General features: G+C 49.7%; 1 protein-coding gene across 2 annotated transcripts in view; it reads right to left on the bottom strand.

Annotated features, from left to right (window-relative positions):
- heatr3 (HEAT repeat containing 3) overlaps positions 1–17,893 on the bottom strand; it is a 104,866-nt gene that overhangs the window by 63,869 nt on the left and 23,104 nt on the right. For both annotated transcript variants that reach the window (XM_072518224.1, XM_072518223.1), the window contains exon 5: positions 17,671–17,780. In XM_072518224.1, the coding sequence (XP_072374325.1) occupies positions 17,671–17,780 (110 nt within the window). The remainder of the gene's footprint in view (positions 1–17,670; positions 17,781–17,893) is intronic.

Below are 17,893 nucleotides of genomic sequence, written 5' to 3'. Positions count from 1 at the left end.
TGGTTGTTTCTTATCGGGGAACCCCCAAGGCTCCAGTCTTTCCCCTATGCCGTCTCCACTGTCCCCAAATCTTCAGTGTAGCCACCACCACCGGGCTTGTGGTGTAGTTCCTCGGTGAGAACGGCAATGGGGCTGTCACCATAGCCTGTAGGCTAGTCCCCCTACAGGACGCCCTCTCTAATCTCTTCCACGCCGTTCCCTCCTCCTCTCCCATCCACTTACTCACCATTGAAATATTAGAGACCCAATAATACTCACTTAGGCTCGGTAGTGCCAGCCCCCCCCCTATCCCTGCTACGCTGTAAGAATCCCTTCCTCACTCTCGGGGTCTTCCCGGCCCACACAAAACACATGATGCTCTTTTCAATCCTTTTAAAAAAAGCCTTCGTGATCACCACCGGGAGGCACTGAAACACAAAGAGGAATCTCGGGAGGACCACCATCTTAACCGCCTGCACCCTCCCTGCCAGTGACAGGGATACCATATCCCATCTCTTGAAATCCTCCTCCATTTGTTCCACCAACCGCGTTAAATTTAACCTATGCAATGTGCCCCAATTCTTGGCTATCTGGATCCCCAGGTAACGAAAGTCCCTTGTTGCCTTCCTCAACGGTAGGTCCTCTATTTCTCTACTCTGCTCCCCTGGATGCACCACAAACAACTCACTTTTCCCCATGTTCAATTTATACCCTGAAAAATCCCCAAACTCCCCAAGTATCCGCATTATTTCTGGCATCCCCTCCGCCGGGTCTGCCACATACAGTAACAAATCGTCCGCATACAAAGATACCCGGTGTTCTTCTCCTCCTCGAAGTACTCCCCTCAGACATAGTCGGGGGCAGTTGTCCCCTTTCCTTTGCCTCATTAAAGGTCCTCGTCAATACCGGGGCGAGCAAGTCCACATATTTTCTATAGAATTCGACTGGGAATCCATCCGGTCCCGGGGCCTTTCCCGCCTGCATGCTCCTAATTCCTTTCATCACTTCTTCTACCTCGATCTGTGCGCCCAGTCCCACCCTTTCCTGCTCTTCCACCTTGGGAAATTCCAGCCGATCCAAAAAGCCCATCATTCTCTCCCTCCCATGCGGGGGTTGAGCTTCATATAATTTTTTATAAACTGTCTTGAACACTCCATTCACTCTCTCCGCTCCCCGCTCCATCTCTCCTTCCTCATCCCTCACTCCCCCTATTTCCCTCGCTACTCCCCTTTTCCTCAATTGGTGTGCCAGCAACCTGCTCGCCTTCTCCCCATATTCGTACTGTACACCCTGTGCCTTCCTCCATTGTGCCTCTGCAGTGCCCGTAGTCAGCAAGTCAAATTCTACATGTAGCCTTTGCCTTTCCCTGTACAGTCCCTCCTCCGGTGCTTCCGCATATTGTCTGTCCACCCTCAAAGGTTCTTGCAGCAACCGCTCCCGTTCCTTACTCTCCTGCTTCCCTTTATGTGCCCTTATTGATATCAGCTCCCCTCTAACCACCGCCTTCAGCGCCTCCCAGACCACTCCCACCTGGACCTCCCCATTATCATTGAGTTCCAAGTACTTTTCAATGCACCCCCTCACCCTTAGACACACACCCTCATCTGCCATTAGTCCCATGTCCATTCTCCAGGGTGGGCGCCCTCCTGTTTCCTCCTCTATCTCCAAGTCTACCCAGTGTGGAGCGTGATCCGAAATTGCTATAGCCGTATACTCCGTTCCCCTCACCTTCGGGATCAACGCCCTTCCCAGCACAAAAAAGTCTATTCGCGAGTAGACTTTATGGACATAGGAGAAAAACGAGAACTCCTTACTCCTAGGTCTGCTAAATTTCCACGGGTCTACACCTCCCATCTGCTCCATAAAATCTTTAAGTACCTTGGCTGCTGCCGGCCTCCTTCCAGTCCTGGACTTCGGCCTATCCAGCCCTGGTTCCAACACCGTATTAAAATCTCCCCCCATTATCAGCTTTCCCATCTCTAGGTCCGGAATGCGTCCTAGCATCCGCCTCATAAAATTGGCATCATCCCAGTTCGGGGCATATACGTCTACCAAAACCACCGTCTCCCCCTGTAGTTTGCCACTCACCATCACGTATCTGCCCCCGTTATCCGCCACTATAGTCTTTGCCTCGAACATTACCCGCTTCCCCGCTAATATAGCCACCCCCCTGTTTTTCGCATCTAGCCCCGAATGGAACACCTGCCCCACCCATCCTTTGCGTAGCCTAACCTGGTCTATCAGTTTCAGGTGCGTTTCCTGTAACATAACCACATCTGCCTTAAGTTTCTTAAGGTGTGCGAGTATCCGTGCCCTCTTTATCGGCCCGTTCAGCCCTCTCACGTTCCACGTGATCAGCCGGGTTGGGGGGCTTCCTACTCCCCCCCCTTGTCGATTAGCCATCCCCTTTTTCCAGCTCCTCACCCGGTTCCCACGCAGCTGTATCTCCCCCAGGCGGTGCCCCCCCGCCCATCCCCTCCCATACCAACTCCCCCCTCTCCCCAGCAGCAGCAACCCAGTAATTCCCCCCTCCCACCCCCCCCCCCCCGCTAGATCCCCCGCTAGCGTAATTACTCCCCCTATGTTGCTCCCAGAAGTCAGCAAACTCTGGCCGACCTCGGCTTCCCCCCGTGACTTCGGCTCGCACCGTGCGACGCCCCCTCCTTCCTGCTTCTCTATTCCCGCCATGATTATCATAGCGCGGGAACCAAGCCCGCGCTTCTCCCTTGGCCCCGCCTTGCCACCTGCCTTTTAACCAGCTCCGCTCTCACATCTTGATAGATCCTGATGGTATTGCCCTCCAATTTGCAGTCCTGCGCCCACCTCAGGATTCATTCCTTCTCCTGACAGCTCCGGAACCTTACGATGATTGCCCGTGGCTGCCTAAGTGACTAGTGGACTTGATCCAGTTCCGAGGGGATCCAGTGGGATTTGGGCCTTCCATTCCCTCCAGCAGCCCCACAATTCTATGGTTCTGTCTCCTGGAGCGATTCTGCAGATCATCTACCTTGACACGCAGGGCTTTATTACCACCGGCCAACATGGTCTCCTTGGCTGAGGTGGCAATCTGGTAGCTCTGCTTTGAGAGAGCAGCCTCCGCACCCTGTAACACCACGCCATGTGTCTTTACCGTCTCATACATCTTCACGAGGGCCAATCAAATGGGAGCCAGGGCCACTTCTATTGAATTGTGGAGGTCCTCAGAGTCAGCCTGCTGCTGTTACTTAAATTCCACTGTCCACATGCCTGGAAGCACTTTGGCCGTAAGTGAAATGACCCGAGTCGCGGCAGTGACCTCCGCCATTTTCTCAGCAGCTGAGCCTTGAGAGGCTTCCGAATCCGTTGACGACTCTTTACTTGCTGGCTTCTTTGACCTGGACCTTCTGGGAACTTCCCTTATGTGGGAACCATACCCCATCAAGTTATTTAAGTTTTAATCCAAACAGTCCCCAAAGGCTGGGTGAAAAGGCCTAAAAATAAAGTACCCAGACGGGAGCTACCCCGTGTGCAACTACTTCCCATATGCCGCCACCGGAAGTTGTAAAGCATGAATTCTAAAGAGATAACGTTGATAGGAAAAATATTGAGAGGAACGTTCTTTTTGTAATTAAATTATATTTCCAATTACACAGCTTGATATTTGAAAAACATACCAACCTCAAGTGCACATGAAGTATTTACAATTGACCAGAATTATCTCGATTTACACAGCACGTATTTGAGCAGTGGCCTTAAAAGCATAGGACAACTTAGTAGCTATTGCAAATATTCTCCAGAATCAGACTACGCATGAGCAAAGTCGTGGGGCACCTGCTGGTCATTTTATATTTTGGGAATTTAACATCTTCTGTCTAAAAATGGTCCCATTTCCAAAGCGCTCAACACGAAAGCTTGGAAGTGCAAGTCAGGCCATCTGCTCCAAGTTGTCCTTTTACACACTGCTTACCTCTGTTCTGCCATTAACACATTCTGACCCCTTAATGTGCCAAGATCAGCACCATTCTTAGTCATTATCACCATCATTTACATTCCCTTTGTCTTTTTGTCCACGCCACCTTCAATCGCCACTTATCGCTGGCCCTACATCCAGTCCCACTGCTCCACGCGAACTTCCCGCCATGAAGGCAGGCTATGACTTCAGAGTTTGATGAGGATCATCATTATCTCACAATCCAACTCATTATTTTTCCCCCATGTGCATCAAAATATTTTGCTGTTGAATAGATTTCAAAATATTCTGAAAAACGTGGGTGACTGATGTACAGTCAGTGAGTGTATGGTCTGATTGCAAACATTTATTTTGAATTTATATGTTGATGAGAGGAATAAGATTTGCCGTATTTCTTTAAAGCTGAATTCACGTACCTATGTTGATTCAGCACTGCCAGATCAGTGGATGTGTTTAGCTAGGGTACATGGGGTGTCAAAACTCAAGATTGATTACGCAGTACTTTGGAGCCCAGGTTCAAGTTGGAAACGTCCGATTGGACAAAACCAGCCATTTCAGCGTCGGGATATAAAACTGCTCGTTAGTCAGTGAAATTTGCAATATGCATTGTGGAATGATTTTGTTGCCATGCAACATCACGGCTTTAAATATGTAGAACTGAATGCAATTTACTGTCATAAGTGAGGAAGATCATCACCACAGCTACCAAAAAATGCCCGCAAACAATTCTAGGAGCCGAAAAGACGGCAGGATCAGTAAGAGCCTGGAAAGGGAGGATGAGGCGACGATCAACACGTGGAGTGCGACGGAGGCGGTTGCACCCGAATCGGCGAGGCACATGCCAGGCTACCATCGATAAGCGAATGGATGGACCTCCAAACTCAGGAGCTCCTAAAGCACAGAGAACACCATCAAACTAGAGACGATGGCAAGGGTGAAGGCGGCGGTCGCAGAAGCACCGGCCCCCTTCAAGGTGGCGCTGGAAAAGACAGAGCAACGGCTCGAGGCGCAAGAGGCAGCCATCAGGAAGCTGGAGAAAGAAGCAACCGACCAGAGCGACAGGATTGCCTCATTGGAGATGGAGATGTCAAGGTTGGTAGCGATCCAGGGAATACTGAAAGGGAAGGTCGAGGACCAGGTGAACTAAGTCGCCGTCACCAAAATCTCCGCATTGTGGGCCTACCGGAGGGTATCGAGGGCAGGAACCACATGGAGTACGTGGCCCAGATGCTAGGGAAGCTGGTCGGGAGGGAGAATTTCCCCAAACCGCCAGAGGTAGACAAAAGGGCTAGCAAAAGGAAGGTAAAACAGGACCAGAGCAGGGCAAGTACTGGGAGGGGGGCCACCGTGCTCGCGAGGAGGGCTAACACGGGAGGGCAGGAAGAAAGGAGGGCCACGGCACGCCTCTCAGGGGAGAGGGACGCCTGGCCAAAAGAGAAGGGGGGGCTGGGCAGAAGGGGGGGGAAGAACACAGGGGGGGGACACAGGAACAGGGACTAGGGGGGGGGGGGGGGAGAGGAGTCGGGGGGAGAGCACAGAACTAAAGAGAAGCAAAGAGAAGGGTGAGGTAGATAAGCAGCACGAACACAGGCCTCGGCCGGCATGGAGCAGGGCGAGGAACCAAGATGGTGCCACAAACAGCCACTCAGGAGAGTTTCAGGGCGAAGGGAGACCCTGGAGTGCAGGGGCGCAGCCACGTGGCGTACACATAGCTGGTGGCCATGTTGGATGCCCCCTGGACAAAAGGAAACCCCGGAGCCCGACCTCATGGTGAGAGCGGTGACCGTGGCCATTTTGGACGGCCCCCGAACGAAGGGAAACCCCGGAGGGCAGGGGCGCATCCACCAGGTAAGTATGGGTGACCCCGCAGGACCGGGGGGTCGAAAACCCCCCACCAGGATTGTTACCTGGAACGTAAGAGGACTCAACGGCCCGGTCAAAAGATCCAGAGTCTTCGCCCACCTAAGAAGCCTAAATGCAGACATAATCTACCTACAAGAGACGTACTTGAGGGAGAAGGACCGACAGCTGGTAAGAAAGGGCTGGGTGGGCCAGACGTACCACTCATGCTATGGGACGAGGGCTAGGGGGGTAGCAATATTAATTAGCAAGAGGACGAGGTTTACGGAAACCAAGACAGTTACGGACCTAGGGGGACGGTACGTCATGGTCAGCGATCTCCTGGAAGGGGCACTGATCGTACTGGTAAATGCATACACTCCCAACTGGGATGACACAGAATTCATAAAGAAGACCATGGCGGAAATCCCCGACCTTGACACACACCGACTGATTATGGGGGACGACTTCAACTGTGTACAGGACCCACTGACCGACCGATCAAACCCCAGAACAGGGAAAAAGACTGGCATGGCCAGGGAACTAGGAGCATTTATGGAGCAGATGGGGGCGCTGGACCCATGGAGGTTCCTGCACCCAGGAGAGAAGGAATTTTCATATTTCTCACAAGTACACAAGGCATACACCCGTATCAACTTCTTTGCAGTGGGGAAATCGGTGCTTCCAGGGATCACGGGAACGGAGTACTCCGCGATCGTTATCTCCGACCACGCTCCACACTATATGGATGTAAGGTTGGAGACAGGCCGTGCCCAGCGCCCCACATGGAGGCTGGACACGGACCTCCTGGCCGACAAGGCCTTCTGTCAGAAAACATCGCGGGCCATAGGCGACTACGTTAGTAACAACCAAAACGGGGAGGTCTCACCCTCTACGTTCTGGGAGGCACTGAAGGCCGTGATTAGAGGAGAGATCATAGCCTCCAAGGCAAGCAGAGATAGGGAAGGGTGGGTGGCCAGGCAACAACTGGTGGACTCCATCCTGGAAGTCGACAGAAAATACTGCGAGGCCCTGACTGTAGAGCTGCTGGCGGAGAGGAAAAAGCTGCAAATGGACTTCAATCTGCAATCCACTCGGAAAGCAGTGTACCAGCTCCGCCAGACATGGGGGACCTTCTACGAACACGGAGACAAGGCTGGCCGCCTATTGGCTCACCAGCTGAGAAAGCAGGCTACCACAAGGGAAATAGTGCAAGTAAAGGATAGCAGAGGCAGATGAGGACAGCACGGTAGCATTGTGGATAGCACAATTGCTTCACAGCTCCAGGGTCCCAGGTTCGATTCCAGCTTGGGTCACTGTCTGTGCAGAGTCTGCACATCCTCCCCGTGTCTACGTGGGTTTCCTCCGGGTGCTCCGGTTTCCTCCCACAGTCCAAAGATGTGCAGGTTAGGTGGATTGGCCACGCTAAATTGCCCTTAGTGTCCAAAATTGCCCTTAATGTTGGGTGGGGTTGCTGGGTTGTGGGGATAGGGTGGAGGTGTTGACCTTGGGTAGGGTGCTCTTTCCAAGAGCCGGTGCAGACTCAATGGGCCGAATGGCCTCCTTCTGCACTGTAAATTCTATGATTAACAGAACCAAAGGAGGTCAATCGGGCATTTGAGACCTTCTACTGGGGACTGTACACCTCCGAGCCCCCCAACGGGAGCGCGGGGATCAAACAGTTCCTAGACGGAGTGGAACTACCAGTTGTGGGGGAAGACAGACGGGGGGAGCTGGAAGCACCAATAGACCTGGGAGAAATCATGGAGAGCATCAGCCCCATGCAGGCGGGGAAGGCACCGGGACCTGATGGGTTCCTGACGGACTTCTACAAAAAATTTGCACCAGTCCTGGCCCCACACTTAAGGACATGTTCGCGGACTCACTGGCAAGGGGCACCCTGCCCCCCACGCTAGCGCAGGCCACAATTTCACTGATACCCAAAAAAGATAAAGATCTGACGGAATACGGATCATGCAGACCCATTTCACTGCTGAACATGGATGCGAAAATACTCGCAAAGGCCCTGGACAAAAGGCTGGAGGGCTGTGTACCTGACGTGGTCGCAGAGGATCAAACGGGCTTTGTCAAGGGTAGGCAGCTCACAGCGAACATCAGGCGGCTGCTGAATGTAATAATGACCCCCCTCTGGGGAGAGAACACCAGAGGTGATCGTCTCCCTGGACGCAGAAAAGGCCTTCGACAGAGTCGAATGGAGCTACCTCCTCGAGGTACTGGAACGGTTTGGGCTAGGAGCGGGGTTCACTGCCTGGGTGAGGCTCTTGTACAATGCTCACAAAGCGAGCGTCCGAACTAACACCACCAGCTCTAAATACTTCCAGCTGCAGAGAGGAACAAGACAGGGCTGCGCCCTGTCCCCACTCTTGTTCGCGCTAGCCATCAAACCCCTAGCGATAGCCCTGCGGGACGCGAAAAGCTGGAAGGGAATCCGGAGAGGAGGCAGAGAGCACAGAGTCTCACTCTATGCAGATGACCTGCACTTCTATGTCTCGAAGCCACAGGAGGGACTGAAGGCAATACTGCAAATGCTGAAAGAGTTTGGAACCTTCTCGGGCTACAAAGTTAACCTGGGCAAAAGAGAGGCATTCCCTGTTAACCCAAAAGGGGAAGGGACAGAGCTGGAGGGGCTCTCGTTCAAAACAGCACAGAACAGATTCCGCTACCTGGGGATCCAGATAGCCAGAGACTGGACACAGATCTATTCCGATCTTCATCCCCCCGGGGTAAGAACCCGAGAATTCCCAAACAGACACTGCAAAGAAGGAAAATCAAAGGGGGCTGAGCCTTACCAAACCTACAATACTACCACTGGGCAGCAACGGCAGAAAGAGTGAGGGGATGGGTACAAGAACCCGACACAGATTGGGTACAAATGGAGGAGGCATCCTGTAAAGGAACGACCCTCCAGGCCCTGGCTACAGCAGCACTCCCATCCCCCTCAACAAGATACACAACAAGCCCAGTGGTAGCGGCCACGCTGAGAACGTGGACCCAGCTCAGACAACACTTCGGGTTAACCAAAATGTCCCTTATGACCCCCATCTGCGGCAATCACAGATTCCCCCCCCAGCCATGCTGGATATCACCTTCAAAAGATGGAGGCGGGACGAGGGCACATTGACGGTCGGGGACTTCTATGTAGGGCACAGACTGGTGACACTAGACGAACTGACGAGGAAGTGGAAGCTAGCAAAAGGACAGGAAATGAGACACCTCCAAATAAAACACTTCCTCCGCAAAGAGACAGTAGGGTACCCCAGGGCCCCAGAAACTACACTACTAGAGGACCTGATAGGCACAAGCAACGAGAAGAGGGGGAAAATATGTGGGAAAATATATGGACAGCTACTGGACAGAGCCCGGACTCCACTGGACGAGATCAGACAAAAATGGGAGGACAGACTGGGGACAGAGGTAGGATGGGGACTCTGGAGCGAAGCACTGAGCAGGATGAACTCCACCTCCTCCTGCGCAAGGCTAAGCCTAATGCAGCTCAAAGTGGTGCACAGAGCGCACCTGATCAGAACCCGAATGAGCAGGTTCTTCCCGGAGGTGAAGGACAAATGTGAGCGGTGCCAGAAGGGCCCGGCCAACCACACCCACATGTTTTGGGCTTGCCCCAAGCTTGCTGGGTTCTGGACAGCCTTCTCCGAGGCAATGTCCAAGGTTGTGGGGGTGAGGATGAAGCCATGCCCAATAGTGGCAATCTTCGGGGTATCAGAGCAGCCAGAGTTACACATGGGGAAGGGGGCCAACGCCCTTGCTTTCACTTCCCTAATCGCACGCCGGAGAATCCTGCTCGGCTGGCGATCGGCAGCACCACCCACAGCTGCAGACCTTTTGGAATATTTCCACCTGGAGAAGATTAAGTACGCCATCCGAGGGTCAGAGGAAGACTTCCTGGACACTTGGGGGCAGTTTGTCCGTCTGTTCCAAAACCTGTTCGAGGCCAACAGAAGGAAGGTGGGGAAACCACGAGAGACGATTTGGGGGGGGGGGATGAGAGAGAATTGAACAACATCATGGAGCAGATGGGGGTAGTGGACCCCCAGAGGTTTACGTCCCCAGGGGAGGAGATCTCCAGGATCGACTTCTTCGTAGTGGAGATAGTGGTGCATTCAGGATCAGTAGGAGCAGAGTATTCCGCAATTGTAATCTCTCAACACACTCCACACTACGCTGATGTGAGTTTGGAAACGGGCCAGGGACAACCCCCCCCCCCCCTGCTTCATGGAGGCTGGACACCCCCCTCCCCCCCCCAGATTCATGGTGGCTGGACACAGTCCCCCTTGTTTCATGGAGGCTGGACACGCCCCCCCCCCCCCAATTCGTGGAGGCTGGACACGACCCCTCCCTGCTTCATGGAGGCTGGACACGACCCTCCCTCCCCTGCTTCATGGAGGGAAAATTATAGTGCTATTAGACAGGAGCTAAGGAGTATAAAGTGGGAACAATTGTTCTTGGGGAAATGCACAACAGTAATGTGGGTGTTGTTTAAGGAGCACTTGCTGCGAGAGTGCTGAATAGTTTTGTCCCACTGAGACGAGGAAGGAATGGTAAGGTGAAGGGGCCTTGCTTGACAAGAGAAGTGGAGTTTCTAGTCAAGAGGAAGAAGGAAGCTTACGTAAGGTTGAGGAAGCAAGGATCTCACTCAGCTCTAGAGGGTTACAAGGTAGCCAGGAAGGAACTCAAAAATGGACTGAGGAGAGCTAAAAGGGGGCATGAAAAAGCCCTGGCGGGAAGGATTAGGGAAAACCCCAAAGCGTTCTACAATCGTGTGAGAAATAAGAGGATGATCAGAGTGAGAGTAGGGCCGATCAGGGATAGTGGAGGGAACTTGTGCCTAGAGTCTGAAGAGATGGGGGAGGCCCTAAATGAATACTTTGCTTCAGTATTCACTAGAGAGAGGAACCTTGTTGCCCATGAGAACAGTGTGAACCAGGTTAATAGACTCGAACAGGTTGATATTAAGAAGGAGGATGTGCTGGAAATTTTGAAAAGCATCAGGATTAATAAGTCCCCTGGGCCTGACGGGACATACCCAAGATTATTACGGGAAGCGAGGGAGGAGATTGCTGCACCATTGGCGATGATGTTTGCATCCTCACGCTCCACTGGAGTAGTACCGGATGATTGGAGGGAGGCGAATGTTGTTCCCCTGTTCAAGAAAGGGAACAGGGAAATCCCTGGGAATTACAGACCAGTCAGTCTTGCGTCTGTGGCGAGCAAAATATTGGAAAGGATTCTGAGAGATAGGATTTATGATTATTTAGAAAAACATAGTTTGATTAAAGATAGTCAGCATGGCTTTGTGAGGGGCAGGTCATGCCTCACAAGCCTCACTGAATTCTTTGAGGATGTGACGAGACACATTTATGAAGGTCGGGCAGTGGATGTGGTGTGTATAGATTTCAGTAAGGCATTTGATAAGGTTCCCCATGGTAGGCTTATTCAGAAAGTTAGGGGGCATGGCATACAGGGAAATTTGGCTGTCTGGATACAGAATTGGCTGGCCGAAAGACAGCGAGTGGTAGTGGATGGAAAGTATTCGCCTGGAGGTCGGTGACCAGTGGTGTCCCGCAAGGATCTGTTCTGGGACCTCTGCTCTTTGTGGTTTTTATGAATGACTTGGATGAAGAAGTGGAAGGGTGGGTTCGTAAGTTTGCCGATGACACAAAGGTTGGTGGAGTTGTAGATAGTGTTGAGGGTTGTTGCAGGTTACAACAGGACATTGGCAGGATGCAGAGCTGGGCTGAGAAGTGGCAGATGGAGTTCAACCTTGATAAATGTGAAGTGATTCATTTTGGAAGGTCGAATTTGAATTGAATGGATTAAACGCAGGATTCTTGGAAGTGTGGAGGAACAGAGGGATCTTGGGGTCCACGTACATGGATCCCTCAAAGTTGCCACCCAGGTTGATAGGGTTGTTAAGAAGGTGTATGGTGTGTTGACTTTCATTAACAGGGGGATTGAGTTTAAGAGCCGCGAGGTTTTGCTGCAGCTTTATAAAACTCAAGTTAGACCACACTTGGAATATTGTGTCCAGTTCTGGTCGCCTCATTATAGGAAGGATGTGGATGCTTTGGAGAGGGTACAGAGGAGATTTACCAGGATGCTGCCTGGACTGGAGGGCATGTCTTATGAAGAAAGGTTGAGGGAGCTCGGGCTTTTCTCACTGGAGCGAAGAAGGCAGAGAGGTGACTTGATAGAGGTGTACAAGGTGATGAGAGGCATGGATAGAGTGGATAGCCGGAGACTTTCCCCAAGGTGGAAATGGCTGTCACAAGGGGACATAATTTTAAGGTGATTGGAGGAAGGTACAGAGGAGATGTCAGAGGTAGGTTCTTTACACAGAATGGTGGGTGTGTGGAGTGCACTGCCAGCAGAGATGGTGGAGTCAGAGTCATTAGAGACATTTAAGTGACTCTTGGACAGGCACACGGACAGCAGTAAATTGAAGGGGTGCAGGTTAGGTTGATCTTAGATTAGGATAAATGGTCGGCACAACATCGTGGGCTGAAGGGCCTGTACTGTGCTGTACTGTTCTATGCACAGAGGCATGAGGCAGGAATGCCCACTGTCCCTGCTGCTATTTGCCCTGGCGATAGAGCTACTGGCGATCGCACTTAGAGCGGTGAAATGGTGGGGGGGGGACAGAGAGCATACAGTTTCACTATATCCAGATGACCTGCTCCTCCGCATCGCGAACCCCCTGGCCAGTGTGGAAGAAGTAATGAAACTCTTGAAGGAGTTCAGAGCTTTCTCAGTATACAAGCTTAACCTGAGTAAGAACCCGCAGAGGGGAGGGGCAGATCTGGGGACCTGCCATTCAAACTGGCCCAGACTGTCATAATATCCACACATGCATATAATGAAGTGCAGACAGGCAGTGATTGACACACAGGATGACCAGTAAGCACACAGCACAGTGCAGCCAATCACCAGACAGGACACCACCACTATAAAGCCAGAGGGCACTAGGTTTCCCGCTCTCTCGGGACCCAGCCACTGAGACAGTCAGAGTCCACGAGCTAGCACAGTGCAAACATCATGCGGTAGCTAGTAAGTCTGGTCAGGCTAGTACAAGGTCTCCAGTCAGTTCAGTATAGTGTCGACCCACAGTTAAATATGTATGTTAGTTCTATCATTCAATAAAACCGTTTTGGATCTTCTACAGTGTTAGAGGTCTGTTTCTCGCATCGCTGCATCAAGTGCAGTCCACACCGAACCGACCTGCCTAACACATCACAGACCAAGTTCCACTATCTGGGACTCCAAATATCCATGAATGGACACGGATCCACAAGAGGAACCAGACGAGTCTGGTGGAGGAAGTTAAGGAGAATCTGCAGAGGTGGGGCTCCCTCCCACTCTCCCTTGCAGGGAGATTGCAGACAATCCCGATGAACGTGCTGCCAGGTTCCTCTACCTGTTCAGATCCCTCCAGATCTACATCCCCAAGGCCTTGTTCAACATAGTTGATAAGTTAATCATGGTGTTTGTTTGGAGGGGCGGGTGGGGAGTAAAGAGCTCGAGGATTAGGAAAGTGGTCCTACAAAGGAGGAGGAATGTGGGAGGCCTGGCCCCCCCAAACCTCCAGTTCTACCCATTGGGCAGCCAATGCAGAAAGAGTATGGGAAGGCTCAAGGAGCCGTGAGCGGAGTGGGTGAGGATGGTGGAATGTCCTGTGCAGGGACATCTCTCCATGCACTAGCCTCAATCGCACTCCCATCTCTACCCCCCAGTGGTAGTAGCCACGCTCCATGCATGGAATCAAATGAAGTAGCACTTTGAAATGTCCAACATGGCCCCCATTTACAATAATCACAGGTTCACTCCCGCAACAATTGACACCTCCTTCAAGAGGTGGAGACAGGACGAGGGGACACTGACGGTTAGGGACATGTACACGGATGGTAGAGTAGCGACCTTGGGAGAACGCATGGAGAAGTATCAGCTCCTGAGGGAACGACCTGAGGTGCATACAGTTCAAAAACTTCTTCCGCTTGGAAACAACGACATACCCCCAGATACCAGGACATTCACTATTAGAAAGACTACTGAATGCGGGCGACCTAGGAGACGGGAGCCTTTGCCTCCCTGATCGCCCGCCCCAGACTCTTGTTAGTCTGGCGATCGGCAGCACCACCCAAGGCTGCAGACTGGCTGTCCAACCTGGCGGAATTTCTCAGGCTGGAGAAGATAAAGTTCACCATCCGTGGGTCGGAAGAAGCTTTCACAGGACCTGGAAGCCGTTCACCAACTTTTTTCAAGTCCTGGGGAAGGGACACACAGCAAGTCACGAAACAAGGAAGGGAAAAGAAAGGGGGTGGGGTAGGACGAATGCACCCAAGAGAAACACAGGAGTCAGGCAGAAGAGAGGAAAACTATAAGAGACTACAAATGAATGCCTGAACAACAATGTACATAAACCACTGTAAATACGTGTTTTGGCCAAGTCTGGCAATGTAAAGTCTGCAAGAGAAATACTTTCATTAAGGGGGGCTATTGTTACAGTTGTCGGTTGGAACTTCTTTTGTTGATATAAGTGTTGGTCTTGTTTGGCCCTGTGAATTTGTGATATAAAATGTTAAAAGCTCAATAAAAATATTGAGCGAGGAAGATGGAATCTATTCATTTTAATTGCGCAAAAGTAAGGACAGGCTAAGTAGGAAGTGAATGCTCGTGTGGGTCACGAGGGACAGCCATTTGGTAAAAGTGGGTCGCCGGTAAGAATGTTCGAAAAACACTGATTTAGACGGTGCTTTTAACAGACTCAAATCTATCAAATAAATCTAGTTTGAGTGCTCATGATGGCCATATGGACAGTGTGTCTCGCACACAGTAAACTGTGAAAAGAAAAGGCAGGCTTGCATTTATATAGCATGTTTTCTGATCACAATATCCCAAAGCATTTTACAGCCAACTAAGTTCTTTTGTTGTCACAGTAATGTTGGGTACGCGACAGATAAATTGCTCACTGCAAGGTTCCACAAAAAACACTGTTTGTGACCAGATCATTTGTTTTGATGATGTTGGTTGAGGGACAAATGTCCAGCCGGTCTTCTTTGAATAATGCCATGGAATCCTTCCGTCCAACAGAGGGGAGACGGGACCTCGCCCAAAAACATGTCACCTCTGACAATGCAGCACTGTCTCAGTCCTACACTGAAGCGTTGACCTGAATGATGGCTCATGATGAGCAAGATATCAGCCATGATTGAATGGCGGAGCAGGCTCGATGGGCCGAGTGGCCTAATTCTGCTCCTATGTCTTATGGTCTAGTGGCTCAAGTCTCTGGAGTGGAATGCAAAACCATGATTTTATGACTTAGAAGTCAGAATATAACCAACTGAGCCAAGGTTGACACTAATTGTTCATAACTGCACAGCAGTCATGGCGCTTTCGTATTTAATTGGTTAGTGCATAGTCTGAACGAATAGTCCCACAATACATCTTTCATCCTTTCAACAAACACTTTTGTCTGTTTGAACACAATTTCTTTTCCAGGTTCTACTGGCACTAAAAAAAACTGAAGCAAATCGCAACTGTACTGTCATTTATTAAACCAACCACCTCATTTTTCAACATGGACAATTTGGAAGATATATTACGGCTGTCATCAGGCACTGACTATTCAGATGAGGCCATTTGGCACACTGTAATCAGGCAATCAAACAGCTACCTAGGAAAATACGCGAGTAATAGTCCCCAGTGTAGTTTCAGTAAGGAGCTTCCCTCTTACAAATCATCCTAGAATTCATTCATCGAGCATTCAAATGCAAATCTGACTCAAGTACAGAAAGAAAAAAATAAACCCTAGCTACACATTTGATGTAGGCAGTCCTCCCATTAGGGAAATTAAAATTGCTCTCCTTTGCATATAGGAAGTGTCAGCTTGACTCCATTAGGAGCATTTTTACCCATGTCAGAAGGTTATGGGTTAACACTTTAATGCAGTACTGAGGGAGTGCTGCCTTGTCAGAGTTCTTCGAAGTAGAAATAAAACTGAAGCCACGTCGACCTATTCCAGTGGTTCCGCATTACTTCTACAATAGTGAGTTTAGCCAAATGAGACTAACAGTCTTCCCTCAACCATTAAACACAGATCATTTGTCTCAAAGCTGAGTTGGGGGCCTTTTGCTACTTGCAATTGTCTACTTAATAAAAGTGTTTTTCCAAAGGTAATCAATTGAATCCAAAATGCTTGAGGACAAGACATGAGAATGCATCATGAAAATGCTGGTCTTTCCTGTCACTTTGTAGAATTATATATAACTACACTATTGTAGCAAGTTACTGAGGTCAACAGTGTTCCAAAGAAGCCATGGAATGTTGCACCAAGGTCTAATATGACCACATGCAGAACACAAATATATGTTGCGCCTTCACAATGATTATTCACACTGCACTTTTCTATCAACAGCCCTGACTTCTGGCTTCCTGATCTCAATTGAAACAAGCATGGCCAGGCAGTTAAGAGTATGAATAGAACTGACATTAGAATAGAATTGAATTGAATAGCATGAAAAACAAAAGAGGTGGTTCCATGAGATTACGCCATAAGATACATACAGATCATGGTCTTTGTAGAGCACAGTATGAATGCTGACGCACACAACGGCTCTCCTGTACAATTTTTGACATTGCATCATCAGAGCAAATTGTAAGACTGGAAAAGGTACAGCAAAAAGCTACCCATCTGATATCTGAGCTACAAGCAGAGACTCCAAAAGCTGAGTTTATGATAAAAATAAGAATGGACCTTACTGTGGCAATCAAGATTCTTAAGAGTATTGACAAGTTGGGCAGCACAGTGGCACAGAGGTTAGCATTGTTCCCTGCGGCGCTGAGGACCCGGGTTCGAATCCCGGCCCTGGGTCACTGTCTGTGTGGAGTTTGCACGTTCTCCCAGTGTCTGTGTGGGTTTCACCCCCACAACCCAAAGGGGTTGGTTTAGCACACAAGGGGGTGGTTTAGCACACTAAGGGGTTGGTTTAGCACACTAAGGGGTTGGTTTAGCACACTAAGGGTTTGGTTTAGCACACTAAGGGGTTGGTTTAGCACACTGGGCTAAATAGCTAGCTTTGAAAGCAGACCAAGGCAGGGCAGCAGCACGGTTCAATTCCCGTACCAGCCTCCCCGAACAGGTGCTGGAATGTGGCGACTAGGGGCTTTTCACAGTAACTTCATTGAAGCCAACTTGTGACAATAAGCGATTTACATTTCATTTTCATTTCCTAAACTTACCATAAATGTGCAGTATAAGTGGATTGGCCACGCTAAATTGCCCCTTAATTGGAAAAAAATAATTGCGTACTCTAAATTTATAAAAAAGGGTAAAAAAAAAAGAGTACTGACAAGTTGATATTTAGAAACTATTTACCAATGCCCCCTGGTTGACAACAATTGGAGAAGAATTATGTTTAGAAGGAAGAAAGAATGAATAGATAAGATACAACAGTAGTGTTTAAAATGGATTACCCCCAGCAAAAAAATGAGGTTGATAACATCAGTTTCAAGAGGGAGATGGTGAGAAAATCAATGGAAGGATTTAAGTGGCAAAAATATTGCCTAACTTGGAAGATTGAGGCTGGCAAGATGGACCAAACTTGTCTTTTCCAGTCCGAGACACTCCGATGTTCCACTCAAGAGTTAAATCAATGATGGTCATTAGGATACACCATTGAAACATTAAAAGGACAGAAAACAATTAAACTGGGTTCAACATAAAAAACATTCAAAGTTTACTGAAGGTTGCTGATGGAACTCACACTAAAAATTATTTTTATTTAAACTATGGTATGATCAAGTCATATTTTACAAATTTATCATAAATCTAACACAAGCACCGCACTACAAATTTAAATGAGATTACTCACCTGCAGAAATAGCTAGTTCGACATTAATGTTAAACCGTCTGAGGCACTGAATGCAGACATCCAATAAACCTTCTTTGTTAAAGACAGACACTGCCGTGCTGCTGCTTTCACTAAGAAAACGAGGGGGGGAAAAGCTAATAAACATTTCTCTTCAACACAATTTTTGTATATATTTTTAGTGTAGTTCACAGTGCTGAGGCCCATTCATGTTTGTATATAAGCG

This window comes from Scyliorhinus torazame, chromosome 10, assembly GCF_047496885.1.
Source record: "Scyliorhinus torazame isolate Kashiwa2021f chromosome 10, sScyTor2.1, whole genome shotgun sequence".
In the NCBI taxonomy this organism is placed as follows: domain Eukaryota; kingdom Metazoa; phylum Chordata; class Chondrichthyes; order Carcharhiniformes; family Scyliorhinidae; genus Scyliorhinus; species Scyliorhinus torazame.
This window is presented reverse-complemented; position numbering and strand designations above follow the sequence as displayed.